This window comes from Salminus brasiliensis, chromosome 3 (assembly GCF_030463535.1).
Source record: "Salminus brasiliensis chromosome 3, fSalBra1.hap2, whole genome shotgun sequence".
Taxonomy (NCBI): Eukaryota; Metazoa; Chordata; class Actinopteri; order Characiformes; family Bryconidae; genus Salminus; species Salminus brasiliensis.
Genome location: NC_132880.1, coordinates 50090166 through 50107865, shown reverse-complemented (window position 1 = coordinate 50107865; position 17700 = coordinate 50090166). Strand labels below are relative to the sequence as shown.

The 17700-nt window shown below is 41.7% G+C and overlaps 1 protein-coding gene and 1 long non-coding RNA gene across 2 annotated transcripts; one reads left to right on the top strand and one right to left on the bottom strand.

The window, feature by feature from the left end:
* Nucleotides 1–1614: 1614 nt before the first annotated feature.
* Nucleotides 1615–14197, top strand: gsdmea (gasdermin Ea). The gene is made up of 10 exons (XM_072674983.1): nt 1615–1787; nt 3691–3898; nt 4568–4760; nt 4874–5051; nt 8287–8407; nt 8558–8698; nt 9648–9775; nt 9872–10247; nt 11464–11537; nt 12337–14197. Exons 2-10 carry the CDS (start codon nt 3691–3693, stop codon nt 12559–12561), a joined length of 1644 nt encoding a protein of 547 aa, XP_072531084.1. The 5' UTR covers nt 1615–1787; the 3' UTR covers nt 12562–14197.
* A 793-nt stretch (nt 14198–14990) lies between these two features.
* On the bottom strand, nt 14991–17285 carry LOC140551529 (uncharacterized). The gene is made up of 2 exons (XR_011979265.1): nt 17109–17285; nt 14991–16068 (listed from the first exon to the last, which is right to left on the bottom strand). It is a non-coding gene; the product is annotated as an uncharacterized lncRNA (long non-coding RNA).
* Between the last annotated feature and the right edge of the window lie 415 nt (nt 17286–17700).

The window sequence follows — 17700 nt, the reverse complement described above, 5'->3', positions numbered from 1 at the left end:
CCCCCCATCGCATGCAATTTCCTCGACACTAGTAAGGCCGGACCAATACATGGACCTCGTCACTAATTTTTTCGGGGCAACCAACCAACGTGCCTGGAGGGAGGCGTGGCATACCCGGCTCCAACGTACCAGCCTGCAGACGCCAGTGACAACCAGCACCCTAACAGAGCCATGTGGGGGGAGAGAGCAAGGCCGATTGTGCTCTCTCTGGGCCAGTGTGACCGGGATTCGAACCAGCGATCATCTGATCATAGTGACCACTCGTGGCCCAACCTTTATTTTTAAGAGTCTTCCATATAGATGGAGTAGTATAGTGGATAACAGCACCCCATCCTTGTAGCAGTCTGGGGTTTTCTGGCCTGGTAGACAGACCACTCAACACCAGTAAGAGTTCCTGGGTAAGACCACCAACTCTCCACTCTTCTACCTGTCTAACATGATTCACCTGTAAGAGCTCTGGGTAAGAGCATCAGAATCATCGATGTAAATGTACATATTGGGTTCTTCTTCTAAAACTATATATATATATAGTATATTAGTGTGTGTGTATATATATATATATATTAGTGTGTATATATATATTAATATACCTATATATATATATATATATATATATATATATATATTAGTATATATATATATACAGTTTATACACACACTAATATAGATATAGATAGTATATTAGTATGTATATATATATATAATTATACTTATTCTGTTTCTCTCTTTTACAGAGATATTTATAAGATATACAAATTTCTTTGTACAGTGTAAGTGCTTGTTTCTGCTGTGCACAGGACTAAACTTTTGAATTATCTGTAAATAATATTTAAACTATTATATTTAAATAATAATAATATCTTTTTTTTTTAGAATTTTGACTTATTATTTATGCTATATACTATATACTATACATATTTATTAAATGCAAATTTATCTACTGTTTGTAACTGTGGATTTCCCCACTGTGGGACTAAAAAGGGCTGATCTTATTTTAATATTTGTAAATTTGTAAATGATTATTATTTTGTACCACTGTGAGGGACGATGCACCAGTTTTTCACTCACTGGTGTAATTTGACATGGCTATGAAAGTGATTTGATTTGATTGGAATATAGAAATGATGAGCTTATTGTTAGACTACAGGTCTGTCCGCTGTTTTATGTTTATGTTTAAGGCCATTAAAGCCACTTTCAGCAGTTGTAAGAGTTTCAGAAAGTCCTGGAGTGACAGAAAGTTGTTGTGAGGACAGAAATAATAATGAGCTCTTTCTGTATTTGGTTCAGCTCAGATCAGGGGGCTGGGGGGGCTGGGGGGGCTGAACAAGTCTGCACATGATTCCCTCATATGATCCTGATTAAAGACCAGAATAAAAAAACAACACAAAAACAGGAGGACGGGCTCTACTCCACTTTGACTGACAGCTCTGATAGCCAATGGCTGATAGTAGTGGCTGGTAGTCCCCCTCTCTACGCCAGGCAGTTCTGACGAGCGTTCAGCGTGAGGCTCTGAGAGGGGGGCGGGGGGTGGGAGAGGGCGGCTGGTTATCTGCGGCTGCTTTGGGGAACTCAGGCTGAGTGACTGGCTGTCCCTGCTGGAGAAAGTAGAGGCAGTAGAAACTGGTGGCTTTGCTGGGTCTCTCTCTCAGCTGCTCGGTTCCGGTTTTGTCGTATTTGGTTCTCCATCATCGACTGACTGACTGTTAACTTCTGCTGCTCCGCCGCACTGAGACCCTCACTGAGACCCTCACTGAGACCCTCACTGACCTGCCGAGGAGCACAGCAAGGTAACCAGACTAACTCCTAACACAGCTGTCAGCAGAGCCCCGGGTTCTCCTGGAAGGTTCCTTCACAGGTAGAGCTTCTACAGCCGACCTGCAGGAAGTTCTGATACTCTGAGCCTCAATCACTGATCAGAAATTGATCCAGGATTAAAACAGTAGGATATTTGTATAGCCTCAATCACTGATCAGAAATTGAGTAGAGTATTTGTATAGCCTCAATCACTGATCAGAAGTTGAGTAGAGTATTTGGATAGCCTCAATCACTGATCAGCAAATGTACAGTATTAAAACAGTAGGTATGATATTCCAATGGAGTTAAAAAAGGAGCATGGCTGACAATACTAGTATATGTAAGAGTTTTGGTATAGCCTCAATCACTAATCAGAAATGGATCCAGAAATTGATCCAGTATTAAAACAATAGGAAATATAAATAGTCTCAAAAACTTATCAGAAATATCATGGTATTAAAACAGTAGGATATTTGGATAGCCTCAATTACTAATTAGAAATTGATCCAGGATTAAAACAGTTGGATATTTGGATAGCCTCAATTACTAAATAAAAATTGATCCTGTATTAAAACAGTAGGATATTTGAATAGCCTCAATCACTGATCAGAAGAAAGTCTCACAACATGAGAGGACATCTGCCAAAAGAGCAGATTTCCCAAAAAAGCCTTCATTACGAGTTTTTTTTACCTAATACTGAACCTACGAGAAAACAGCTTTCAGTAATTTGTGTATTATTCAGTTACAGCCTATGTGCCTATGTGGAACAGATAAACATGACCCTATTGGCACCAAGCTGCCTAATGCCAGGTGTGGGCTAGAGGGGTATAAAGCCCCCCAGCAGCATTGAGCTGATGAGTGTTCTCTGGAATGATGGTGGAGCTCTATCCAGTCATTTTGGGATGAGGTGTGGTGATCATCCAACATCCTGACCTCACTAACTAACTCTTGTTGCTAAATCCAGAATCTAGTAGAACGTCTTCTTCTCTGGACAGTAGAGACAGTTACTCCAACTCCAACCCTTGATTCAAAAGAAATAAGGAATGAGCAGGTGTCCCAATACTTTTGTCAATGTGGTTTATCGTCTTTGCATTTCACCAAATGCTAAAGAACATCTGATGCAACTTCGACACAAAACCTGTACATCTGACCTCAATCAGAAGACATAATGCTGCAGCTGGCATGAACTTTGGAGGCGAGGGGAGTTTCAGAGCACCTCTGTACGTTTTTAGACGAAGATTAAAGAGCAGCCTCTACTTTTCATTATGATTTCATCATGCATCACATGATCAGTGTTAAACGATCTGATTCCTAGAGCATATCATCACCACCATGCAAAAATTGGATCATTGGATCTCCAAGGTTACAGCAGCTTTACAGTAGAAGAGAAAAACGTTCTGAAGTTTCAATGGAAGTCAATGTAGCAGATTTTATTTCAGGTCATTTTGGAGCATTTCTATTGGTCCATTCATCATGAAATTCTGATACAGTATAAAAAACAACTGCCAGTTTCAGGTTATGGAGAAAAGTGTCAATTCTATTTTCACATGTAGTCAAATTAGCAGACCTAAATATGGAATTTGTGTGTGCTCACATGTACACCCGCTTCTGCGGCTGGTTGCTTTCATATTGCGGGTAAAAGAGAAAAGGTCAGAAAGTTCCTCAGACGAGGGACTTTACCCACAGAGCTCAGCTATGTTATAGGGGTTTTCTAGATGACTGTAAGAGCAGACGCAGTGCAGATATCACTGCATTACATAACCCCGTTACGAAATATCCTGCATGGAAGGACTCGCCTGTTATGAAAAAATGTAAAAACCCATTACGACCTCTGTTACTCGCCGCGAGCCCACGCTGTGTATTCACTGTGACTCTGCTCTTGTGTTCGGGTGGAAGATGCTTGGGAACGCCACACAAAGACTGGTTCGCCAGGTTGACCGAGACGGAGCTCTGATCGCCGTTTCCCGAAAGAACGATTCGGAAAAGCTGAAGCCGCTGGCTGTGGTGATAAAGCGTCCGGCAGTGTGGTTCTGGCAGACAGCCAAATACAGGCCTACAAACTTCACCCTCAATGACCTTCTGCAGGGGGACCCCATTCAGATAGGTACCTAGACCCATGCACACACACACATACACTCATCCACCTCTTGTGATGACTGCAGCCACTTTAAGTTGGACTTATTGTAGAGAAGTGCTGCCAATAGAATAGGACTCTCTGGAGCAGATCAACATCATGACCCTATTGGCTCCATGCTGCCTAATAATGCCAGGCGTGGGCTAGAGGGGTATAAAGCCCCCCAGCATTGAGGAGCTGTGGAGCAGTGGAGGAACTGTGTTCTCTGGAATGATGGTGGTGGAGCTCCATCCAGTACTTTTGGGATGATGAGCTGGGGAGTTGGGAATGATAAATTAACCTTACTAACGCTGCTCTTGTCGCTGAGTGCAATCAAATCCTCACAGCAATGCTCCTTCTCCAAAATCTATATATATAGTATATAGTATAGTAAAGGTGAGCGATTAGTAGGGGTGTAATGGTAGGCCAAGGTCACGGTTTGGTTCACATTGCCATTTGGACTTCGGTACGAGTTCGGTACAGCGAGACAAAACAAGCCAAAAAAAACCTTTAAAAACTTGAACTGAACCCCCTGTGCCCCCCGTGCCCCCCATGCCGTGGTGGTCTGGTACGGAAACAGGGTCAATGAGCGAAGGATCTTCTTGTGTCTGTCTCACCTCTTGTCTGAACTTTCTCTTGTCTGATGTCTGTGTCTCTCAGTGCTGGAAAAAAATGAGTTCCTCAAGTACAGAGAAAAGCACGCCTCCAGCGTTGTCGGATCGGTGGAGGCAGGCGTAGTTGGAATCAGCGTGGCAGCACAAGGACACGGTACATCCCAGCTTTCCGCATCTCTCGGGACGCTTTGCAAAGAAAGCGTGAACATGCAGAGGCTCCTGAAGGACTCCAGAGGCAGGTGAGGAAACGAAACCCAGGCCTGCACGAGGGGGATCAGTGCGGCGTGTTAGCTGGTCCACATGTACGCTGCTCAGTTCCGTTTCTAACGTTTGTGTGTTTCATGACCTACAGGAAGGTGGACATTCAGCACGGCCTGGTTCAGCAGACTCTGGGCAAATGTTACCAGGTTTTCACTTTAGTGATTGAACGGGTCTTCACTTCCTGTGAGTGCAGTATTGAGTACAGCGGTATGGAGGCGGGCAAGTGTGGCGGCGGCCTGTTGAAAGCTCTTGGGATCTATCCTGCAGAGGTGGGTCTGTTTTTGAGGGACGTCTGAATGAAGTAGAGCTTTTGTGATATAGCGCATGTAGCCCATGATCTGAAGTGGCATGACTAGGGTTGGGAGCCTGTAACCTCGAGCAATGAGCCGATTTCACAGCCGATTTCACATCCCCCAGATCTGCGCACCTCAACCTCTTCCTTTCATCAATTTCATCTTGAAACAGACCTGTTAGCGATATATAATCAACTGTCCATTTACTTTCTGAGTATAACACAATATCCTTAAGTTGTATATAGCCTTTTTATAGCTTATAGCTTTGCAGAAATCCAGGAAAAAGACTACTCTATACTACTGACTCTATACTGCTGACTCTATACTACTGACTCTATACTACTGACTCTACACTGCTCACTGAATACTACTGACTCTATACTACTGACTCTATACTGCTGACTATACTGCTGACTCTATACTACTGACTATACTGCTGAATATACTGCTGACTCTATACTACTGACTCTATACTGCTGACTCTATACTGCTGACTATACTGCTGACTCTATACTGCTGACTATACTGCTGACTCTATACTACTGACACTATACTGCTGACTATACTGCTGACTCTATACTACTGACTCTATACTGCTGACTATACTGCTGACTCTATACTACTGACTATACTGCTGACTATACTGCTGACTCTATACTACTGACACTATACTGCTGACTATACTGCTGACTCTATACTACTGACTCTATACTGCTGACTATACTGCTGACTCTACTGCTCACTGAATACTACTGACTCTATACTGCTGACTATACTGCTGACTCTACTGCTCACTGAATACTACTGACTCTATACTACTGACTCTATACTGCTGACTATACTGCTGACTCTATACTACTGACTCTATACTGCTGACTATACTGCTGACTCTATACTACTGACTCTATACTGCTCACTGTATACTACTGACTTTATACTGCTGACTATACTGCTGACTCTATACTGCTCACTGTATACTACTGACTCTATACTGCTGACTATACTGCTGACTCTATACTGCTCACTCTATACTACTGACGCTATACTGCTGACTCCATACTACTGACTCTATACTACTGACTATATACTGCTGACTATACTGCTCACTGTATAGTACTGACTATACTGCTGACTCTACTGCTCACTCTATACTACTGACGCTATACTGCTGACTCTATACAACTGACTCTATACTACTGACTCTATACTACTGACTCTGTACTGCTGACTATACTGCTGACTCTATACTGCTCACTGTATACTACTGACTCTGTACTGCTGACTATACTGCTGACTCTATACTACTGACTCTATACTACTGACTCTATACTGCTGACAATACTGCTGACTCTATACTACTGACTCTATACTGCTGACTATACTGCTGACTCTATACTACTGACTCTATACTGCTGACTATACTGCTGACTCTATACTACTGACTATACTGCTGACTATACTGCTGACTCTATACTACTGACTCTATACTGCTGACTATGCTGCTGACTCTATACTGCTCACTGAATACTACTGACTCTATACTACTGACTCTATACTGCTGACTATACTGCTGACTCTATACTGCTCACTGAATACTACTGACTCTATACTACTGACTCTATACTGCTGACTATACTGCTGACTCTATACTACTGACTCTATACTGCTGACTATACTGCTGACTCTATACTACTGACTCTATACTGCTCACTGTATACTATGGACTTTATACTGCTGACTATACTGCTGACTCTATACTGCTCACTGTATACTACTGACTCTATACTGCTGACTATACTGCTGACTCTATACTGCTCACTCTATACTTCTGACGCTATACTACTGACTCCATACTACTGACTCTATACTACTGACTATATACTGCTGACTATACTGCTCACTGTATAGTACTGACTATACTGCTGACTCTACTGCTCACTCTATTATACTGACGCTATACTGCTGACTCTATACAATTGACTCTATACTACTGACTATATACTGCTGACTATACTGCTCACTGTATACTACTGAATATACTGCTGACTCTACTGCTCACTCTATACTACTGACTCTATACTGCTGACTCTATACTGCTGACTATACTGCTGACTCTATACTGCTCACTGTATACTACTGACACTATACTGCTGACTCTATACTACTGACTCTATACTACTGACTATATACTACTGACTATATACTACTGACTCTATACTGCTGACTATACTACTGACTCTATACTGCTGACTATACTGCTGACTCTATACTGCTGACTATACTGCTGACTCTATACTGCTCACTCTATACTACTGACACTATACTGCTGACTCTATACTACTGACTCTATACTACTGACTATATACTACTGACTCTATACTGCTGACTCTATACAACTGACTCTATACTACTGACTCTATACTGCTCACTCTATACTACTGACGCTATACTGCTGACTCTATACTGCTCACTCTATACTACTGACTATATACTACTGACTCTATACTACTGACTCTATACAACTGACTCTATACAACTGACTCTGTACTGTTGACTCTGTACTGCTGACTCTATACTACTGACTATAATACTCACTCTATACTACTGACTGTATACTACTGACTCTGTACTGCTGACTCTATATATATAATAAATAAATATGGAACCCCAGGTGAGCTAACCAAAGACCACAGTGCAGGAGAAACTCCAAGGGTCCAAAACCCTTATTAATGACTAATAAATGGTATAAAGTCACCTTAACACCACATTGTTCTGCTCGGGGGTACTGATTTAATAATAGATATGCTGAGCAGCAATAATAATAAAGGTTAATAATTGGTACAATTCTAACAACAATTAGAAGATTAATATCCCTGTAATCGAGACATTTACATTTATGGTATTTAGCTGACGCTCTTCTCCAGAGCAACTTACAAGGGTACTCATATTACAGAGGTGAGCCAATGATGTTGGGAGTCTTGCCCAAGGACTCTTATTGGTGTAGTGCAGCACAGTCACCCAGACCAGGAATCGAACCCCAGTCTCCCACATGGTGTGGCAGCTCAGTGGCAGGTAGTGGTGTTATCTGTTGCGCCACACCAACCAGTAGAAATCTGTAGAGCCTCAGTTAGAGTCTGTGTGAGTCTCATCAGATCTCCAGTGCTGCTACATCTGGATTTCTGTCTATAAACGTGTGTTTGTGCTTTTTCAGCTGCATCTGAGGGAGAGCAGCAGTCTGCAGTATGATACAAATGTGGACATCGAGTTGCCTTCAGGGAGTGTCTTGGCGTACAGTGTCATACAGCTGGACATCAAAAGTGACGGCCACTATGGTGAGCGCGGTTGTGCTCCCCCTGTTTATAGTCATTTTATATGCAGAACATGATGGGACTGATCAAACGGGATTTGTATATAACCTATGTATATGTGTGTGTGTGTGTGTGTGTGTGTGTGTGTGTGTGTGTGTGTGTGTGTGTGTTCAGAACTATCTGCCTGTTTTGATGGGTTTCAGACAGATGATGACACGTCTCAGCCTTCGCTTTACAGTGATGGAGATGTACTGGATGGCCTAATGGTGTGGCCAACCATACAGAAAGGGTCTCCACTGAGTGTTCTGAAGGAAGGTGTGTATCCTATCTGTGTAAAAAGAAAAGTGATGTAGGTTCTCATCTCCTCAGTAAAACACTGATATCAGAATAAACACTAATAATAATAACACTCCTATAGAAAGTGGTGGTGGTTCTCCATCACTGTGTTCATCATTAGAACATCTCCAAAGTTCTCCTCTCTCATGGAGTCTAGTATTATTTAGAGTTCTCCTCAGATCAACACCTGGTTTGGTGGTAAATCAGGGCTTAATGATGGTAAAGCAGGTGAGCTGCTGCTGCTGCTGCTGATGATGATGATGATGGAGTTGAACACATCCTCCACGCTGTGCTGGCTGGACTGGGGGGCGTCCAGGAGAACCCTGGAGGAACCAAGCTCTGTTCTTCAGACTAGCTCACCGACAAGATCTCACTACTTTCTTTCTTCAGAATGAGAAGCTCTTGTTTCTCCTTTTTACTGGATTCATGTTCAGCTGCTTTATCTGTTCTGATGGAATCTGGAGCTTCTACAGTAGAACCCTCTCACAGCTTGTCTAGTCCCTGTAGAGTAGACATACTGCCAATAGAATTAGACTCTCTAGATCAGATCAACATCATGAACCTATTGGCTCCATGCTGCCTAATAATGCCAGGCGTGGGCTAGAGGGGTATAAAGCCCCCCAGCATTGAGGGGCAGTGGAAGAACTGTGTCCTTTGGAATGATGGTGGTGGAGCTCCATCCAGAACTAGAGTTAGGGATGATGAGGTGGGGTGGTGAACGTTCTCTTGTCGCTGAATGCAATCAAATCTTTAGCAATGCTCCTCCTCCAAAATCTAGTAGAAAGTCTTCTTCTCTGGACAGTAGAGACAGATACTCCAACAGAAGCAGGAGGAACTCTTTAATACCCTTGATTTCAGAGGAAATAGTTAATAAGCAGGTGTCCCAATACTTTTCATGGTCATGGTCTTTGTTTTCTTGTTTCTTCAGTGCTGTCCGGTGTGAAGGCTAGTTTGCGTGAGTTGGCCCAATTGCCAGTTCAGACTCGCTCGTCCCTTCTACTCCTGCTCCGACAGATTCTGCTGGATCGGGCTCTTCTGTTTACTTTGGAGGACAAGGTGAGCAACAACACAGTGGAAATCTGAACTCCGCCAACATCTGAAACATCTGACTAATCACTCTTGTGTGTCCTCTGTTCGTCCCCCGTCCCTCAGCTGGAGATGTTATGTGGAAATCTCCGCCTTCCCCAGGAAGGCTTCCCCGCTTCAGAAACAATCGTTAAGGACTTTCTGGATCTGCTGGAGAGAGCCTGTACTAATGGGACTTCCACAGCAGCCCTCACCCAAAACGGACCTTTGACTGCAGTGTCCTATCAGAACGGAGCTCGTACAACACCAGCCAATCGGAACAGAGCTAATTACAATGGAATGTCTCCACAGCCAGCTTGTTTGAATGGCTCCTCCTCTAAAATAACAGATCGCAGCAGTTCCTACTTTGCTCAGTCCAGTCAGAACGGATCTTCCATGAAGTCAGCCAAGCTGAGTCGGTCGGTCTTGACTGCGATGCACATGCTGGTCAGCGCTGCTGAGGGTGAGTGGAGTTAATGCTGGTGACATTCCCATATTGGCGCTGTCCTGCTAAAACCTTGTATCTTTATTAGACTTATACCAGTTTCAGATATGAAAATTGATGGTTATCATCATACTGTGTATTTAAAAAATGCAACCGAATGAAGAATCTCACCATTTCTTACTAAATTCAGTCTGTTGGGGCCCCAGGTGGTTCGGATCCTGATCATGCTGCTAGCCATCGGCAGCCGGGGCCTCGAGAGAGTGCAGCTGGCCTTGCTCTCTCTAGGGTGGGTAGATGGCGCTCTCCCCTCCACATCACTGTAGTGCGTCAGAGCCGGGGATACAGCGCTTCCCTCCAGACGTGTTGGTTGGTTGCCTAGTGACGTTGCATCGGTGGCAGTCTCTAAAAAGAGGCGTGGCTGGCTGCACACGTTCTGGAGGGGGCATGTGTTGGTCTCGCCCTCACTAGTGGCGGGGACGTTGCGTGTGATGGGGGGGAGGGAGAGAATAAGTACAGGTTAGGTAATTAGCGATCTAAATTGAGGAAAAACAGGTAAAAATAAAAAAAAGTAATGGAGCAAATAATGACAAATAATCCGTAGTAAAAGGGCACCACCTCATGTTTAGCTCTCTTTAGTTAGTTAGTTATTATATTTTCAAAATACAACGTGTGTCCAGGAGTCCAAGTCAAGACCAGGACCGGGACCAGGTTTAGTCTGGGTGAAGACCGAGACCTGATAACGATTTATTTCATCATATAAAAATAAAAGGAAGAAAATTAGAAATGTAATTAGTTTGTAATTTATTGTACATGTATTTATTCATTACACAGGATAGATACTGAATAATACAAATACATTATATGTATAATTATATATAAATTATCAATTATATTTTAGCATATTTTTGGCATTATATATACTGTTTAATTAATCAAGATATAGATTTGAGATTATATCAGCCAGCAACCGTAATCCGCCTTTGTTTCATTTCACAGAATTTTATGATGACTGGACCAATAGAAACACTCCAGAATGACCTGGAATAAAATCTATAAATCTATATAATCTATAAATCTATAAAAGCTTGTATTGAAAGATGCTATTGTGGAGATACAAGGTGTTTGTATGAATGCGACAATATGTTACTTAACAGTTGTCTTTAAATGCATGACCATGTATATATATATATATATATATATTAATATTTAACATGTTTTATGTGATTTTGAATAGGGCTGACAGATGATGGACTCATCTCGCTAGAAAGCCTCTGCTCTCCAGAAGAACTGTGTGGGTTAAATGATTTAGTGAGTATCATATTTGTTTGATTCTTTAAACTGACTTTCAGGATGTTTTTCCTGAGTCTTGGATTTTATTATTATTAATTTTGCTGATCCAGCTCTGACTAGTGCGCCCCCAACTGGCTCTACCCCAGTTAATGATTTTTTCCACTGTTAGGAAGCGGGGGGTGGCAAAGTCCTATTGTTAGAGCTCTCATTTCATTTCTATCCCATCCACTTCTCACTAAGCCCCCCTCTACACTCTTGTAGCCCCTCTAAATGTGCATTTTTCACTTTTTAGGATGTTTAAGATGTTCTAATATAATAAAATAGACATTAACATACACTCTATATCCAAAGTGCTGTCAAAGTGTGTGCGTGCCCATATTATAGATACTGTATCTGTAATATAGCATAGCGTAGTATATAGACACTATATATCCAAATGTTTGTGGACACCCCTTTAAGTTGCACATGTTGCTGACACATATGTACAAATGCTAACACACAGTGGAGAGATATTGCCAATAGAATAGGACTCTCTGGAGCAGATCAACAACATCATAAACCTGTTGGCACGATGCTGGGCATGGCATGGGCTAGAGGGGTATAAAGCCCCCCAGCATTAAGCTGTGGAGCAGTGGAGAGGTGGTTTTAATGTTTTGGCTTATTGGTGTATGGTTTTTGTTGGACTGTCCCTGGAGTTGTCTGAGGGTTATTTGCAGTAGAGCTCCAGCTGATTCCATTATTTCTGGTTTTCACTGTTTGATTGAAAGGGTTCGGCTTTAGGGCGTTACCTGAGACACATTCTGCTCTACCTTCTCAGGTAAATCTCCTGACTGACAGCGCGCAGCCACTCCCCATCGACAGCCTGCCAGCTGCTCTGCAGGATGAAGCTGTGCTGCTGAAGGTGGAGGCCCTGTTCAGCTCATCCAGGGTCACGCTGAAGAGAGAGGAGCAGCTCTGGGCGGAGGCTGAAGGCAGCAGAGAAATCCTCCCTGCAGTGCTGTGTGTAGTCATCCATGGCCTTGCGTACCTGAGCGAGTGCTGAGGAGGAGCTCTCCTAACATTCTCAAACATCTGTCAAACGTTTTACATATATTTCACAGAGTTCACACCTGTGTGCTGCAGAGCATAAACAATACTTTTACTACAGTAATAATAATAATAATGATAATAATAATAATAATAATAATAATAATAATAATTTTGTTCATGTAGTTACTCCTTTTTAAGGTTTAGGATAAGACAGGTAGATGTAGTTACATCTTACAATTAAGATATAGCTGACGGGTGGAGGGATGGATTGATGGATGGATGATTTGATTGATGGATTCAAAGATGGATGGATGATATAATGGATGGATGCATGACTTGATTGGTGGATTGATAAATGATAGAAGGGATGGATGAATGGATGAATGAATGACTTGATTGGTGGATAAATGGGTGGCTGGATGGATGATGGATGGATGAATGACTTGATTGGTGGATTGATGGATGATAGAAGGGATGGATGATATAATGGATAGATGCATGACTTGATTGGTGGATGGATGGATGATAGAATGGATGGATGAATGGATGGATGGATGATATAATGGATGGATGAATGACTTGATTGGTGGATAAATGGGTGGCTGGATGGATGGACGATATAATGGATGGATGAATGACTTGATTGGTGGATGAAAGGGTGGCTGGATGGATGGATGGATGATGGATGAATGAATGACTTGATTGGTGGATGAATGGGTGGCTGGATGGATGGACGATATAATGGATGGATGAATGACTTGATTGGTGGATGAATGGGTGGCTGGATGGATGGATGGATGGATGATGGATGAATGAATGACTTGATTGGTGGATGAATGGGTGGCTGGATGGATGGATGGATGATGGATGGATGAATGACTTGATTGGTGGATGGATGGATGATAGAATGGATGGATGAATGGTTGGCTGGATGGATGGATGGTTAGATGGTGGTTGGATGAATATGGATAGTTTGATGGATGGAGAACTGATACAGACACAAAACAGACACTGATAACAGCTGTCCAGGTGTGGTGGGGGAGGCCAGACAGAAACCTTCATTCCTACATATCCGATGCAGTATTCCTGAAAGGAAGCTTCCGAGAGGGACTGAGTAGCTGTTGTGTAAATAGTGTGTAAATGCTTTATTTAGATTTAATTTACCCAACATTTATCTGACTTTATCACCTATTTATTAACCTTCTGCCTTTTTTATATTTCTAATTACTAATGTATTCCATTACCGTTAGTTCTCACTGGTTAGTTCTCAGAATACAATTACAGCAATAATTTCAATGAATGCTGTGTCACTGCTTATTTAACTTTGTAAGTAACTTTATCTTTATGTATTTTGTATTTTTTAATTATATATTAGTTTAGTTCCTTGCACTGCTTCAGTAGTCATGGCAACATATGTATTCATACATATTGTGTGTACTATAGAAAATGTCATGTCTGACTTTGTCTTACCTTATATAACTTTATATATATATATATATATATATATATATATATATATATATATATAAATGAACTTTTACAGCCTAATGTAGACATCCTGTTGACATATGGATTTATATACCAACATTATGCATGTACTTTTTTATCTGTACTGTACTGTTGTTTCATGCATGTTAGTAAAAAAGTAAAACCCAATATTTTAATAAATCATAAAATACATTATCAGTGGGAGTTTGAATTATTACAACACTCTTGGAATTATAGATATTTATATATGTAAATCTCCTCTATATTATATACACTGTATATATATACATATATATATATATATAGAGAGAGAGAGAGAGAGAGAGAGAGAGAGAGAGAGAGAGAGAGAGAGAATATGACAAATGATCCAAAATGACTTAAAATAAAATATCTGTCCAGGAAAGAAAGGTTTTGTAGAAGCATTGCTGTGAGAATTTGATTGCATTCAGCAACAAGAGCATTAGTGAGGTCAGGATGGTGAGTAAACCCCAACTCCCCAACTCATCTCAAAAGTACTGGATGGAGCTCCTCCACCATCATTCCAGAGAACACAGCTCTTCCACTGCTCCACAGCTCCTCAATGCTGGGGGGCTTTATACCCCTCTAGCCCACGCCTGGCATTATTAGGCAGCATGGAGCCAATAGGGTCATGATGTTGATCTGCTCCAGAGAGTCCTATTCTATTGGCAGTACTTCTCTACAGAGACTAGACCAGCTGTGTGTGCATTTGCACATCTGTGTCAGCAATGGGTGCAGCTTAAAGTATCTAAATGCATTCATTAGAAGTAGTGGCCACAAGTATTTGGACATATAGTGTATATACAGTGCAATACGCTGAAGTTGCTGAAAGCTGGAAGATGATGCAAATCTTCAGTGTGTTTATTGCACTCTCTCTCTCGGGGGGAGGGGGGTGTTGACACAGTTCAAGACACTAATAAGAAACACTGACAAACCTTCCTTGACACAAATTCATTGGGCTCTGCTGAGGCAGCGTTTATGACACAGTGTAAAAAACACATTTAGTTTTTCCTACAGATAGGGGACATGGTCAACACAACCTTTAAAGCCGGACACTTCTTTAAAAACAAACAAAACAAAAACAAAAAAACACAATAATAAACATTTTAGGCAAAACATAAAGATGAGAAACGGACTGAAGGCTGAAGAACATGAACAACGCTACATGGGCTTCACAATGCGACTACATAAGGATATGTGGTGGAGATATGACATCTGTGGTGGAAAACAGTGACAACACTGAGGATCTGTAAACAGTGTAAACGAACTGTTTATATCTGGATCTACGCTCTTACACACTCCTACACGCTCTTACACGCTTTCGCACGCTGAGGGCAGGTCAAGACTTCGGCTAAGAGTTGGTCTATAACTCCATCCGATTACAATTCACCATCTGAGTATGAGCTGAATAAAAGGGTGTAGAAACGAGCACAAAAAACAGCCAAACAAGCAAATAAACAAGTAAACAACAACAAAAACAACCGCACATAAAAATGACGAGCCAATAAATTACAAAACACGGCCTCTGAATCCTCACAACCTGGTCTTCTTTCTGTTTTTAAGATGGAACGAATAGAAAGTTATCCTTGAAAATGTGAAAATGTACAATATCAAAATAAATAGGTCCTCTTCCCTTTGAGTTCCAGTAGAAAAATTGCATCGTGTGCACAAAGAGGGGGACGGGGCTCGAGGGAAGCTGGAAAGAGGATGTGTCTCTCGCGCGGTTTCAAAGGCCCCTCAGCCCCCCCACAACTTACACACACACACACACACACACACACACACACACACACACACACACACACTCATGCCTGTGCACCGGTCTGGGCCTGGTGCTTCAGTAGACCCAGTTGACGGGAACCCACTGCGGTTCCGCGAACAGTTTGTCCATAGAGGCCTGCAGGGTCTCAAACGCAGCGTCTAGGTTGTCGTTGACGATGGTGAGGTCAAAGTAGTGTGTGTACGCGCGCTGGATGCGAGCGCTCTCGTCCACCGTCTTCTTCAGGTCCACATCCTGAGAGAGGAGAGAGGATTCAGAGTCGAAATTTGACCTCAGGGGTTGAAAATCCGGCCACTTTATTAATATTATAAACACTTAATAAGTTAATAAAACAATTAATATAATAACATTAATAATAATTAACTTTATTCATAAACCCACCTAAAAATGATTTACTCACATTTTCATCAGAAAGACTCTGACTCTGTTACAGGCAAACTATAACGATCGTTAGCTGCTATTAGTTTCTATTAGTTATTCATTAATATCGGTTACTATTAATAACTAGTTACTATTAGTTATTACTTACTGAGCTGGATTAAGGTTAAGACTACAGAGAATTCGGAATAGTGATTCTCCACTGAAAGTCAAACTCAGGGTAGTACTAGGCTTAATCCCTTTCTGGGAACCCAGACCATTATTAGTTACTATTAGTTATTAATTAATATTAATTACATATTAATACGATGAGCCACAATGAGTTACTTTTAGTTATTAGTCACTATTAGTATAATTTGTTACTACGAGTAATTAGCTGCTATTAGATTTAGATTTTCTATTAATTAGTATTAGTTATTAGTTATTTTTATTTACTATTAGTTACTTTTAGTTATTAGCCCCTAACTAATAACCTATTAGTTATTAGTTACTTTTAGTAGTATTAGTTACTAGCCCCATAAGTTAATGTTAGTTATTAGTTACTATCAGTTATCAGTTGCTACTAGTACTGTTAGTTATTAGTTACCAGTTACTGCTGGGTATTATTAGTTACTATTTGTTATTAGCCCCTATAGGCTACTGTTAGTTATGAGTTGTTATTAGTTATTAGTTACTATAAGTTACTGTCGGCTCCATAAGTTACTGTTAGTAGATATCATGGGTTATCAGTTGGTTACTAATATTGTTAGTTACTATTAGTAACAGTCCCATAATGATCACATATAATATAGACATTGTTGGGGGGGGGGATTATATACACACACACACACACACACACACACACACACACACACACACACAGTTCCTTAAATTGTAAGGAAGTGGTCTGGACGTACCGTGAGCTGTTTGGTGGTGATTCCAGCATCAACGACAGCTTTTGTGCATGGCCTTCAGCGTGTCAAACTCAGGAGCAGCGATGAACACCACATACGGCATGAACTCTGCCGTTTTCAGCACCTTCAGAGCCTGCAGAGAGAGAGAGAGAGAGAGAGAGAGAGAGAGAGAGAGAGAGACAGAGAAAGAGAGAGAGAGAGAGAGAGAGAGAGAGAGAGAGAGAGACAGAGAGAGACAGAGAAAGAGAGAGAGAGAGAGAGAGAGAGAGAGAGAGACAGAGAGAGAGAGAGACAGAGAGAGAGAGAGATACAGAGACAGAGAAGAGAGAGAGAGAGAGAGAGACAGAGAGAGAGAGAGAGAGAGAGAGAGAGAGAGAGAAGAGGAGAGAGAGAGAGAGAGAGAGAGAGAGAGAGAGGGAGGGAGGAGAGAGAGAGAGAGGGAGAGAGGGAGAGAGAGACAGGAGAGAGAGAGAGAGAGAGAGAGAGAGAGAGAGAGAGAGAGAGAGAGAAGAGAGAGAGAGAGAGGGAGAGAGAAGAGAGAGAGAGAGAGAGAGAGAGAGGACAGAGAGAGAGAGAGAGAGAGAGAGAGAGAGAA